Genomic DNA, 14330 nt, shown 5'->3' with positions numbered 1-14330 from the left:
ATAAGAAATTTCAAGCTTGCGTTATCAAACGGACAAAAATGTTTGAAATAAGTTTCAAAGACGCTTCAAAACTTGATAAATTTTTTATTAAACATTTTAGCTATAAAGTCTTTGTTTATGTTGTTTATTACTATGATGTCTCTGCTCGCAACAGTCCAGGGAACCACTTGGAAGTATCAAAACCAAAAAAGCACCCAGCAGAGTCTATCTTGAACAAATGTACACTGAATCCCTTCAACCACTGAACCAAACCAATGAAATATATATACGAAATGTGTTGAAAACAACGTATTAACAAAAAAGATCACAACTTGCATAAGCAAAATAATAAAGGTATAAATGCCCCGATGGCTATAAATACTGGTAACATAACAGATGAATCATCCATTGCGTACGGATCTGGTTGTTTAGGTCCGCTAGGTCGTAAATTTTTTGGAAGAATTTCAGGTTCCTCTTTGTACTCATCCATTAAATCGTGTTCTGCTGGAAGCGGAGGCAACTGCGGTACGTCTTCAAGTTTCCCCTTCATCACAAACATTGCATTAATTTTGGGATTATCCTTGTACCCCTTTATGAATTCCACTCTGATTTTCGCCCCGCGAATGTCAGATTCTTCGGAATTTACATACAGTCGTCCTGGAAGTGGAAATTAGAGTTTAGCTAGCATTTTAGTGTCAATACCTTTAGATATTTTAAAAGGGATATATTCGTCGTGGGCTACGCCTCGTCCAACCTTGTCAAAAATATCCAGTTCTGGAATAATAGTGTGGTCGCCATTAAGCACTACGTCAAATACTTTCTGGTTCGGCGCATTGAAGTAAACTTCTGAAAATTTTAATACTAAAACATAATCCCCGTCGGAATTAACAGGAATGTCGTATCCAAACGTATTCGTGTGGTATCTTTCTGTTTGATACAGTATGTAGTCGTTTGGGGACACCCTCCCAATTAGAAGGCGCTTTCCATAGTCGGATGGTATCCCAATTTTACCATGTAGGGGATCTCTGTCATAACGTATACCATTGGAGTCTGTATGAGCATCACCACCACAATTCACGGCATAAATAATCTGTCCTAGACATTCTATTTTTGGAACGCAGTATAGCACGCTCAATAGCAAACATAACCACAATTTCATGGTAAAGGGTGAATTGTTCAGGTCTCGCTCGTTTCACATTAATCATAAACGTGGCAAAAGCTTCCAATCTCTTTATCACCGGTACATTTGCGTGTTTTTATCTTTCGACGAAATTTGCAGGTTAGGTTGTATTGATCTGTCATTTCGATAACGACAGCGCCATCTGCAATGGAAGGGTGCGTCGACTCGTGTACACAGTGGCGTCGATGACAATTTTAAACCGGGTGAATAAAAAACCACATCATATTCATTTCTTTATTGTACATCTATGAGAACTATATAATTAAGACGCCTATAAGAATGCAACACACTATAACAGTACTATCTTTATAACAACATTTATAGAAAGAAACGATTTAGGCCTTGTAACAACCATTCTCCATACAAGCTTCACGTTCCAAAAACATTAAAAATCTTAAAGAAAAACTGTAACATACACTAGAAAGAACAAAATCGTATCGAGATATGTTCAGAACGCATTTTCAATACCGTCAATAATATTGTACTTGACTCTTGATAACAAGAAAAACGAGTCGTGGTAACTAACATGGAATATTAACGTCTTCTTCGTACGTTCACCGTCCTGCATTTATGTACTTGTCGAGTATATTTTACGAAAATAGGACAAATTTACTTGATAACATGACGACGTATGTATACTTTTGAAAAGTTTGTTAAAAAATGGAAGATTCGGTTCTTGTAGCTATATTGCAAGCAAAAGTGGATAACTTCGAAATTGACTTTTATCTTACTACAAAACGTTACAAATGCAATAAAATTTTCCCATGACTTGATATATTATTGACAGACATTACACACGAAGAACTTTAACTTTTGGTAAAGACAAACACTCAGTAAATAATTCTGTTTAAACCTACCCTAAAACTACTTACAAATAGATACACATTTACCATAAAATGAAGTCAAATCACAGACAAAATATTATGGTTATTCACCTAATATTATACACCTATTTAAAAAGTATTATTAAAAGCTTCAATTTAAAAGTTTTGATATTTTTTCTGTGTGCGTGATTCCTGATGTAATGTTAATTTTCGACGCTTTTTAATTAAAAAAAAAAGATAAGAATCCCCACTGTCCCGAAATCGACACGCCAAGTCTCACTCAACTGTATATACAGGGTGAACAGCGCATAAGAAATCAATCACGATTCTACAGAACGTCTCAGCTACTAATCTATCTCGATCGCGGAAAAACAAAATTGAGCCACCCTGTATATGAATTACTTGATGAAAATGGATGAACGATGATTGCGATGTTCCATACGATGATGATATAACAGTAAATGAATTAAATTACCGTTTTCGGTTACTAGAATATTTGAAACAACGTTTAGAATACACAGAGATTTAAAGTTGAATTCATTTGGAATGGCACTGTTAAGAGTACTGGAGAACAACAAAACGTTGCGTGTAACAAGTAATAGTGAATTTTTGACACAACCACGATGTATTTACTTTACAAAAACTAATATTTCAAAAATATATATTTGTATTTTGAGTTCCTTACTGTCTACACTATTGTATACTGTAACACTTCCTCCGAATATTTGTAACTTATTTACAACTAATCTTTATAAATTCACAACAAATACAAAATAAAATACATAATGTAATATAAAAAGCAATACTATAAAATTTTCCTGCTCTTCTGAAGAAGTAACCATCAAAGCACAATTTTGCCTTCACCCAACAGAACAATAATTAAATTATTGGTATCAACGTAATCAAATAAATTAAACACTTATCTCAAATGACTATGAAGCAGCCATCGCCTGTTGCTGCTCCTGTTGCTGTTTCTGTTTGAATATTAACGTCTCTTCGAATATTAACCTCTTCAGTTGGTCTTTTGGTAAGTCGTCCAGTTCGGTATCAAAACGGAATGGAGTTTCGGCCACGGGCTATTACATACAAACACGAAAAAAAAAACATCTTCCTCCAAATTAAACACGAAAAATACATACCTCATCTGCCGGATCATAATACTGTTCTAAATAAGGATGCGCTAACGATCCTTCTACACCTATTCTCCTGTGAGGATTAAACGTCAACATTTTATCCAAAAGGTCCAGCGCCTTCGGATCGGCGTTCGGGAATAGCTTAGACCAAGGAACTTTCGGTTTGTATGGCAAAGACTGGATGTAACTCCTCGCCTACGACGAAAATCGTCACTCTTTTATCACAACAAAACAACCGTTTTTACTTTTTCGTTTATGATACAATTGAGATCCTCTTCTGACGGCGAACCCAGAACTCCGAGAATGTGATTTAACTGATCAAGGTAGTGTTTTCCTGGGAAGATCGGCCTGTTTGATAACATTTCCGCTAAAATACACCCCACCGACCAAATATCTATGGACTTTGTGTATCCTTTTGAGTTTAACATTATTTCCGGCGCTCTGTACCATCTGGTTGCTACGTATTCGGTAAGGAACCCTGTATGATCATGTTCGGGATCGGCGACGCGGGCCAATCCGAAATCACAAATCTAAAAAAAACAACACACATAATTCTAAAAGAAACACCGCATTTGTATTAGTCGATATTAAAGTCGTCAATGTTGGACAGTTAAGCCTTGTTGTAACATGATAAACCAATCTGGAAGGATTTTAAAAGTGTTGTCCAACATATCTTTGAAAGGCACCACAGGAAAGACGAAAGTTTTTTTTATATTTGACAGTTTAGAAATAAAATAAAAATCTTCAATTTTGACGCAAATTCGAAACCGCACTGGGCAAGAAAAAGGTGGTGGGGAGAACCGCAGGAACAGTATAGATTAGTAGGTGGGTCAGAATTTATCTTCGGTGTTGTAGGGATAAGGATGGTTTGCGTTAATTTCATATTTTGTATTAATAACTATACATAAAATAAAAAAGGTTTGTAGCCCAAACACATTTACATTTACTTGAAAATATTTTGAAACTGAAGTGTGTTTAAAAACTGGATTTCTGTTCTTTTTAAGCGCGACAACTTCATTAAAATTTTAATGAGCACAATGTGTAATGGTTCCCATTGTTAAAAAAGTTCTTCGTATTTTTTCCGAAATTCGATATGAAAATTTAATGAAAAAGACAATTCAATTTTACCACCAACGTAAAACATATTTATTGATTTTTTACCTTTAATACGGCTGCTTGAGAATGAATATTTTTTCCTTAAATAAAGGTTCAATCAAATCGATTCATTTTTAATTATGTAAGCTAAATTAAAAAAAAAACTGTCTGAAGAAACACACATTTGTGTTACTACTTAGCGATGTGTGACGTCCAGAAGAAAAAAATGGTTTCTTCGAGTAAACAATTTACTTGCATGATAAATCAGTGTCAATATAACTTAACTAATCACCTTCTGACATTTGGTGTTGAAATCGTTTATCACGAAAAAATGATTTTTGACACTAATAAATGACAGATTCTCTCTCTCATTCGTTTAATTTTCAATTGTACAGCTAATGATCTTAAATAAAAATTGACAGTTATTGCTTGAAATAATCAACATCTAGTAAAAAAAGAGATATCAAAACCGCAAAAAGAGCAGTTTCAAACTGCCGAAACACAACAATGTCAATTTTACTGCTTAAAACAGTCCCGTTTTGTAATAAAGCTTTTGTTTGTATAACATGATTGTGCTTCTGTTTCAGTTCATAACAATAACAGCAAAACAAACATGTGAAATTAGCGAATTTAAAATATTCCATTACCCAAAAAGATTGTTATGTACATAAAAAAATTGCACACGACAAAAAACAGTTCAAAATTGTTTGCCGGTTTTACACTGAATCAAAGAAACTTTTAATCGAAAACAGCTTCCTATTGTTTTCACCCATATCGAATTGCTGAATTGCGATTTAAACCCTTTGTTTTTGATAACAATCGGTAAAAATAAACAAAACGTACGTTTCGTTATCATCAGAGTTACAAAAAAAAAGTCATAAACCCTAACTTACTTTAAGATCGCAGGTTGTATTTAAGAGAAGGTTGCTAGGTTTTAAATCCCTATGAAGTACATTTGCCGAGTGTATATATTTCAGCCCTCGAAGGATTTGGTATAGGAAGTAACATATGTGGTCGTTACTCAGTCTCTGAAAAAAAACACATAAGTAAATTATTTAGTGTTCCGCAGACATCTTCGCAGATTATAACTTGAACAATAAATTTCCAACTAGACTAACACATTTAAACTGAGAGCCGGGTAAATGAGAGCAAAGTTTGTTTATTTTGCTACCGTATTTACTAGAGTTAAGTTTAACTATGTTCTATCAAACTACCCTGATTATTTAGTTACCGCATTATCGGTAAACCGCTCCCGAGCCTGCCAATTACAATAAATTCATGAGCATCATTACATGTAATTAATGTGTGTTTTGCAATACTACACTGTAGCGTCGATCATATTTGACAACGTCCAGTTCAGGGTAAGTTTACACAACCCTCGTCCAATATTTATTGTTGATTTTCAATTTACGCTAATGTATGTAGTCGGATACTTGACAGCGCTCATAAAAATTATTAATCAATTATTATGATGCTCACTTGACGCAATACCACACGAAAATTCAACGACACGAGTTGCGTTGCAATTTGCCAGAGTAAATATTTGACAACGTTGTAATTGAAGTTTTAGAAAAATCTGAAAATCTTATTAAAATTCTGCTGATTCGAGCGTGTTGTTTAAATAAACCGAGTCCGCCACTTACCTGTGTTTTAAGAAGTTTGTAAAGGTCTGTTTCCATTAAACATTGCACTATGTATACGTCTCGCATTTGATCTATCGTCACTGCTCGCAGTATGTCCCGTATGTCGATAATCTGAAAGAAAAAAAAACATGAAATAATTAATAATAAATATTAATTAATATTAGTAATAACGTGTTCGACTTCGCTACGAACGTAGAAGTCTCTAAATATCTAATAGTGACAAATTTGTTTACAAACAGGTAGTAGTTTTGAATGTATTTTGATATATAACTGATATTGGTTGTAGTATTGATCCACAAAATTTCCGTTCTTTATATAAAAAAAGGTACATACAAATGTTCCTAATGATGTCATGTTATTCAACGGATATTTTTATATTCATATTTCTCTATTCCCCTTTGTATAATTTATTTTTCATGCTGACGGTATTTATATAATTGGACATTTAAAGTTAAACGACAGGTAGAAAATATTTCAAAGCTTGAGTTTTTTCTCACAAGTTACCAAAAAAGAAAAAGTATTTGCAGTTTTTACAAAAGCACAGCTTTCTATCTTTAAAAGTACCGAAATAGCAAATTTCTGGATGTTAAGGTAATTGCAAATATTTATTTTAACGATTTTATTTTCTCAGTGATACATCATCTAAATGTGAGGACAGAATCAACTTGATGAATTATTTCCCAGTGGAGCTGAAAATGTATGTAATTTACCTGTTGGACTGCGATATCTCGGTTATTTGAGAAAATTGAAGTTTGAAATTTACAACGATTAATTAACACAAATAAAGTGAATGTACGAGAAGCATAATATCGCTTTCGATTTTTTCGGAAATGACATCAATTTAAAATGAAATAGGTAAATTTGGACATCTGGTATACAACCGTAATTTAAATTTTGTAGCAGAAAGGAATGGGAAGTGTCGAACGTTTCCTTCTAGAGACAATCTTTGAAAATAAATCTATTTTAACTTAAATATGAATGTTTTGTCAAACAAAAACTCATCTAATGCTATTTAAGCCAAAATAACGCTTCAAGCACATTTTGAGTACACATAGTCAGTCAGTCTGATGTGAAAGGTTGAGAATTTAGTTAGTTTTAGTTTAGTTGATGTGTACTTTATGGAAAATGGGGAATTTAAAATCGTGATATAAATATTTGACGCATTTAAAATAATACTAAAAGGAAATAATTTAATATACTGGATAGAACTTCCCTCACCCGTGGAACACAGTTCAAAAAATCTATTTCTTTCGAAAAATTATTAATTTTTTTGAGTAACGCTATATAAGTTATTCTTAAAAATATATACGGATTCATAAACCACAAGTATAGACGCATAATATTTAATATGTTTTAGATAGGATTTATTTGGCAAAATTTTGAGATGACGTCATAAATTTTTTGGGAAAGGGATAAACGGACAATTTCGATTAACGATTTACAATCCTTAGGGTGACCTTAAAACGCTTGCAAAATTTTACAATTAAATACAAAATTTTGTTACACGATTTTGATTATTTTTTGTCAATAATCTGGTCTACACTCAATACAGATTAATAAACCACAAATTGAGAACTATCTTATTCAATAAAATTACAAATAAAAAAAACATTACTAATTACTGTCAATTTGATGACGTCAACTCAAAAGTGTGCCGGATAAATCCTATCTAAAATGTATAAAATATGACCAGTCTGTACTTGTGATATATCACTCCATTCTTATTTTTTGGATTTGCATATACAGGGTGACTCAAAAAAATTAATGAATGCGTGAATTTATTTTATTGATTTAATCAGGAACAGCAAAACCGAATGCTTTGAAATATTGGAGATATTTCAAAGTTGTTATAATCATGGTAAATTTTTGGTCAAAATGATCACGTCACCTCAAAATTTTTGCTGAATAAACTCTATCTTAAATGTTCAAAGTATGGTGAGTCAATACATGTGATTGTAGATGTTTCGAAGTTATTGTAAGCATGGCGACTTTTTAATCAAAATCTATCTGTTTATCAGCCCCAAAAAATTGATTACGTCATCTCAAAATTTTGCCGAATAAATCCCTTCAAAAATGTGGAAAATATGATCGGACTGTACTTGTAATTTATCATTGCATTATTTTTTTTTAGATTTGCTTATACGGGTGACTCAAAAAAAATAATGAATGAGTCAATTTATTTTATTGACTCCGTTTTCCCGGAAAATTTTGGGAATACAACACTGTTATTTTTAGTATTACACTGCACCAATCCAAGCTGATATATGTGTCCTTGCAAAAATGTTGATGACGTCATCACAAAATTGTGTAAAGAAAAAACTCAACTCTCAATTGTAATGATTTGTTTATTCGTCGTAAGCGGAGCTTAACTGCAAAATACTTATTTCTTTACAAGATATTAAAAAAATGTTTTTGAGTATGGTGTTGTTCAAAGAATACTAGGTATATTAAGAACAAAAGGCAAAATATAAACCCCACCCACCCACCCCGTTTCAATTGTGATCATTTTTTTTATTCTTAGAAACTTGAAACACGTTAAAAATGGAAATATTTATTTTGCAATTAGTCTCCCCTTCTAGGTCTACCAACGAATGAAAACTTCATTACTATTTAGATCACGACGAATAAAAAACATCAGAATTGAGACAAGGCGGGTGGGCGGGGCTTATATCGTGCCTTTTTTTCTTAATATACATCGTCATCTTTTCACAACAAGAAACTTATTAGAACATGGTTAAAATGGTACTTTTTGCAAGGAAAATGGATTTTGCAATTAAGCTCCACCGCTCGGCTTACAACGAATAAAAAGATCATCAGACTTGAGATAGGGCGGGTGGGCGGGGCTTATATTTTGCATTTTTTTATTCTTAATATACATAGCTGTCTTTCAACAATAAAAAAATTAGAACATGGTTAAACTGGTACTTTTTTGCAAGGAAATATGGATTTTGTAATTTTGGGGTGGAGCCTAATTGCAAAATCGATATTCCCTATACAAATTTTAAACATGTTTTAAGTTTCATGTTGTAGTAAGAAGTCTACACATATTAAAACAAAAAGGCAAACTGTAAACCCGCCCACCCACCCTATCTCAATTGTGATGATTTTTTTTATTCGCCGTGAACCAAAGGGGCGGGAGCTTAACTGCAAAATATTTATTTCTTTACAAGAAATTAAAAACATGTTTTTGAGTATCGTGTTGTTCAAAGAATATTATGTATATTAAGAAGAAAAAAGGTAAAATGTAGCCCCCGCCCGCCCACCCCATCTCAATTGTGATGATTTTTTTATTCCTAGAAAGATGTCTCTCATGGTAATTTCTTGTATAGAAATAATAAGGATTTTGCAATTAAATTCCACTCCTTTGATTCTCGATGATTGAAAAAAAAATCATCACAATTGAGATAGGGTGGGTGGGCGGGGCATATTTTTCGCATTTTTTCTTAATATACGTAGTCGCCTTAACTGAAAACATGTTTAAAATGGTAAATTCTTGTACACAAATCTGGAACTTGCAATTAAGCCTCGCCCTTCCATCTGACAACGAATGAAAAATTCATCACAATTGAGAATTAAGATTGGGGCGGGTATGGGTGGGCCCTAATCTTTGGCTTTATTTTTTACTTAATATACACAGTATTCTTCAAACAATACGATACTCAAAACATGTTTTTAATTTCTCGTAGAGAAATAAGGATTTTGCAGTTAACCTCCGCCTTTTTGGCTTACGACGAATAAAACAATCATCACAATTGAGATAGGGTGGGTGGGCGGGGCTACATTTTGCCTTCTTTTCTTAGTATGTGTAGACTTATTTCGACAACAAGAAACTTAAAACATCTAAAATGGTAAATTTGTATAGGGAAATATCCATTTTGCAATTACGCCCCGCCCCTCGGTCTGAGAACAAATGAAAAATTCTTCACGGTTAAGATCGAGACGGATGGGTGGGGCTTCTCTTTTGGCTTGTTTTTTTAATTAATACATTTAGTTTTTTTTTCTATAACACTTACTTAAGAACATATTTCACATGGTAATTTCTTGTAGAAAAATAAGGATTTTACAATGAAGCTCCGCCCCTCGGCTTACGAAGAACAAAAAAAGATATTTTCATAACAAGAAATTTAAAACATGGTTAAAATGGTTTTTGCAAAGAAATATGAATTTTGAAACTATTGGTCGGAATGTAATTGCAAAATCGATATTTCCTTATCAAATTTTCCATTTTAAACATGTTTAAGTTTCATGTTGTGAAAAGAAGTCTACACATATTAAAACAAAAGGACAAAATATAAGCCCGCCCACCCGCCCTATCTCAATTGTGATAATTTTTTTTATTCATCGTGAACCAAGGGGGCGGAGCTTAACTGCAAAATACTTATTTTTTCTCAAGAAATTAAGAACATATTTTTTAGTATCATGTTGTTCAAAGAATACTATGTAAATTAAAAATAAAGGCAAAATATAAACAAGGATTTCAGGAATTTCAAAAAATTAAAAAAAGCTAGAGAAACCGGCAATTTAAAAATTCTTCAGGATTTCAAAAATTCCGGTGATTTCAAATATTTTAAATTCTAGAGATACCGAAGGTTAATGAAAATCTGAAAGTTCTAAAGATTATAGAAATTCTAGTGATTTGAAAGAATCAAAAAGTATAACAGCTTACACGGAATACATACACTACAAACTGCGAATTGTAAAGACACTTAAAGTTCTAATGTTCTAAATAATATAAAAAGTTGCAACAAAATCTTAAAAATTTTGAAGAACCTGGGGTTACAAATGATCCTAGCAATTGCAGAAAGGTTTATAAAACTCCTAGTAATCCCCAAAGTTTTCAAAACTTCCATAGATTGGAAACTCTAAAGGGTCTAAAGACTCTAAGGACTAATAGGTCAAAAGCTAAAATTCTGTTTCCAATACTTGAAAGATTCTAAAGATTCTAGAGAAATTCCAAAAACCCAACAATTCTAAAACTTGTAAAAATAGCGTGAACTCTTAAAATGACAATTCGAAAGACAACAGAAACAAAAACCTTAAAGACCTAAAAATCGTTAAGATCGGAAAAATGCTTACTTTAATTTTTATAAATCCTAAAAGCACTGAAGGCCTTGAACTCCCTAATTATTATCTTATAAATCTTAGAGACTGTAAAGATTCCAAAAATTCCAAAGATTTAGACTCTGAAAAAACCTAGAAATCTTGAAAATATTGGAAAAGGTTGAATTTCAAAATTCTGGTCATTTTGTGTACTCAGGAAAATCTGAAAAATTGGGTTCATTTTATAAAATAAGACTGATTTGGGCACTTTTGACATTTTCCACCATTTTTTAACCATGTCCGAAAATTAGCCACCCTCTCTTTTCTTAATGGTATGTCATTTGCCAAAATCAGTTTTATTTTAGCAGGTACTAGTCCCGCCCCCCACCCTTTCTTTTCTTGGAGGGTATGTAATTTGCCAAAATTAGTTTTATCTTAGCAGCCACTAGCTAGTATAAGAATGATTTGGCAAATGGCATACCCTCTAAGAAAAGAGAGGGTGGGTGGACGGGGCTAGTACTTGCTAAAATAAGACTGATTTTGGCAAATGACACACACTCTAAGACAAGAAAGGGCGGGTGGGTGGGGCCAGTACCTGCTGAGATAAGACTGATTTTAGCAAATGGCGTATCCCCTAAGATTTTTAATTAAATTATTATAAGAAAAGACACTAGAGGCTCCAAAGCATTTTCAAATTCTTTCCAAAGAGGAATACCTAGAACCTCAATTTAAAAAAAAAACACAGGGTCCCAGAAATAAATCAAAAACAGGTCAAGTCAGAATTTTCCAAAAATAGAATACCAAAATCCCCAAAATTGTTTTAAATAATTTACAAAAAAAAAAAATCTCCATGAGCTTCCAAAATAATACACCATGGGTAAATACCCAAAAGTTTTCCGCAAAAAAAAAAAATATAAAAAATAAAACGTTCCTGGATGCCTCAGTTTATTTTTGAAATTTCTACGTTATTCCAATTTTCATGAAATTTTTATAAAAAGTCGCAGTTTTTTTTTAATAGACCACCCTGTATTTTACTAGTGCATCTTATTTTATTTTTTGCTATTTCTTTTTTGAGTTGAGTAGATAAGGGTACGGCAATGAAATACAGGGTGTTCTATGTGAAACAACTCAACTATCGATAAATGAAAATTGCAAAGTTTTGGAATTTTCTTATAAACACTCTGTATACGAAATTTTGATTTAATTAGTACCATAACAAAACGCGTACCTTTATTTATCCTTGCACACAATATTGTAACACAGATATTAAGAATAATCCGGTTGTGATTTTTTTATAAACCCTTTCCATTGCCAAAAAATTTCAAATAAATTGGAGTAACTTGGCAACGTGGCATTAAAATTTCAAAAATAAATTATTGTGGCTATAAAACCTGTGAAGAGGCTAATGACACTAATTATGCAAAAAAATGCTCTAAGGTTATTTAGACGGAACTTCCCTCGCCCTTCAAAAACAATACAACAAATCCAGTTTAAAAAAATAATGATTTTGCAACATTTTTTTATTTCATGGTAACCGCTATAAGATAAAACAAGTCACAGCGAAGAAAAATATCGGGCACATAAACCACACAGAAAATATTGACCTTATAAAAAAAATAAGTCATTCTGATACAAATCAAGGCGGATTCGTAAACTACAAGTACAGAAGTGTAATAATTCATAATATTTCAATACACTCTTATAATACATACAAAATTTGATAACAATAAGGGTTTTGCCTCCTGGGCTCACGACGAATAAAACAATCATCACAATTGAGATCGGGCGGGTGGGTGGGGCCTACATTTTGTCTTTTTTTCTAAATATGATCTTGTTTTCACTACAAGAAACTTAAAACATGTTTAAAATGGTAAATTGGTAAAGGGAAATATCGATTTTGTAATTAAGCTCCGCCCCTCGGTCTGACAACGAATGAAAAATTCATCGAAATTGAGATGAGGTCGGGTGGGCGGAACTTATATTGTGGAAATAAGGTTACGAATATTAAGAAAGAAAGAAACGCCAAAAGATAAGCCCCGCCCACCCACCCCACCTCAATTGTGAAGCCCTGCTCATGCATAAAAAAAAACGATTACTTGAGAACAAGTTTCACATGGTAATTTCTCATAGAAAAATAAGGATTTTGCAGTTAAATTCCGCCCCCCGGCTTACGACGAATAAAAAGAAATTCGTCAGAAATGAGAAAGAGTGGGTGGGCGGGGTTTATATTTTACCTGTTTTTCTTAATATGCGTAGCCATCTTTTCACAACAAGAAACTCAAGGCATGTTTAAAATGGTAAACTAGAAATTTTGAAAATTACCAAAATTCCTAGAAATTAAAAGAAAATAAAAAAATATTGAATCTCAAAATTTCAAAATTTTACACAATCCTAAGATTGTAGATATTCTAAAAATTCCAAAGTTTCTAAATGTTTGAAATATTTAAAAGGTTTAAAACTTTTCAAAAATTCCAAAGACTCGATACATTCTAAAAATTTTAAAGTTTTCATACACCAAAATTTGCGAATTGTAAAGACACCAAAGATGCTAAATAAACTAAAGTTTTAGGTACTAAATAGAAGAAACACCCAATGAAATCTTAAAAATTGTAAAGATCTTGGAAGTATATGTTCTTAGAAATTATAAAAATTATAAACTTTCTAGTAAATCTGAAGTGGTAAGGACTCTGAAAATTCTAAAGATTCTAAATATTCTAGGGACTAAAAGGTTAAAAAGGTTTTTAAAATGACAAAAATATTAAAGATTCCAAAGACTACACAAAACGAAAATTCTAAAAATGTGAGGAATGCTTCCTTTAATTGATATAAATCCTACAAGTATTAGGGGTCTTGAACACCCTAATTATTATCTTATACATCTCAGAGATTCTAAACATTCCAGAGATTTCAAAAATTTCAAAGATTTAAAGACGCTTGGGGTCTATTAGTTTTAGAAAATCTGGAAAACCTAGAATTTTGAAGACTGAGGAAAATGTTGACTTCTGGCATATCTGAAGACTGATATTTTTATAGTATTTAGAAAATCTGGAACTTCTGGAGATTTGAAAAATTTACTCAATTCTAGAAATTCTGAACATTTTACTGAATTTGTGAAAATATTCCAAATACTGTGAAAGTTCAGTCTTCTCTAAATTTCAAAGATTTAGAGGATTTCAAGGGTGCCAAAACTCTACGGAGTCTATTAATACTAAATACGTGCCCTTGCCAAAATGTTAATGACGTTATAAAAAAATATATATATGCAAAAACTGTCTATAAAGATGAAAAAAAAGTTAAAGTTGATAAGAATTTTTCGAAGTTGTATTTGTTCAAGTGTACTTTAGGGGCTAGGGAAGTTCTGTCGAAATAACTTTCAACCAATTTTTTAAGAATGTGAAACCTTCTGGGAGCCCCCCCCGCAAGTGTCTTTTTTTAA

General features: G+C 32.4%; 2 protein-coding genes across 2 annotated transcripts in view; both read right to left on the bottom strand.

Moving 5' to 3' along the window:
• Window positions 1–64: 64 nt before the first annotated feature.
• On the bottom strand, window positions 65–1295 carry LOC135143544 (malectin). The gene is made up of 2 exons (XM_064075421.1): window positions 682–1295; window positions 65–636 (listed from the first exon to the last, which is right to left on the bottom strand). Exons 1-2 carry the CDS (start codon window positions 1136–1138, stop codon window positions 305–307), a joined length of 789 nt encoding a protein of 262 aa, XP_063931491.1. The 5' UTR covers window positions 1139–1295; the 3' UTR covers window positions 65–304.
• An 84-nt stretch (window positions 1296–1379) lies between these two features.
• The window catches only part of LOC135143316 (mitogen-activated protein kinase 1), a 97421-nt gene continuing 84470 nt past the window's right edge, over window positions 1380–14330 (bottom strand). The window contains exons 3-7 of the mRNA XM_064075179.1: window positions 5855–5965; window positions 5105–5239; window positions 3362–3646; window positions 3123–3311; window positions 1380–3059 (exon numbers count right to left, since the gene is read on the bottom strand). Of these exons, the coding sequence (XP_063931249.1) occupies window positions 2916–3059; window positions 3123–3311; window positions 3362–3646; window positions 5105–5239; window positions 5855–5965 (864 nt within the window). The 3' untranslated portion in view covers window positions 1380–2915. The remainder of the gene's footprint in view (window positions 3060–3122; window positions 3312–3361; window positions 3647–5104; window positions 5240–5854; window positions 5966–14330) is intronic.

This window comes from Zophobas morio, unplaced genomic scaffold, assembly GCF_036711695.1.
Source record: "Zophobas morio isolate AGI-343-1 ecotype UQ-CSIRO unplaced genomic scaffold, CSIRO_AGI_Zmor_V1 ptg000004l, whole genome shotgun sequence".
Classification (NCBI taxonomy): Eukaryota; Metazoa; Arthropoda; class Insecta; order Coleoptera; family Tenebrionidae; genus Zophobas; species Zophobas morio.
The sequence above is the reverse complement of the archived record's forward strand: the minus strand, read 5'-3'. Positions and strand labels throughout refer to the sequence as shown.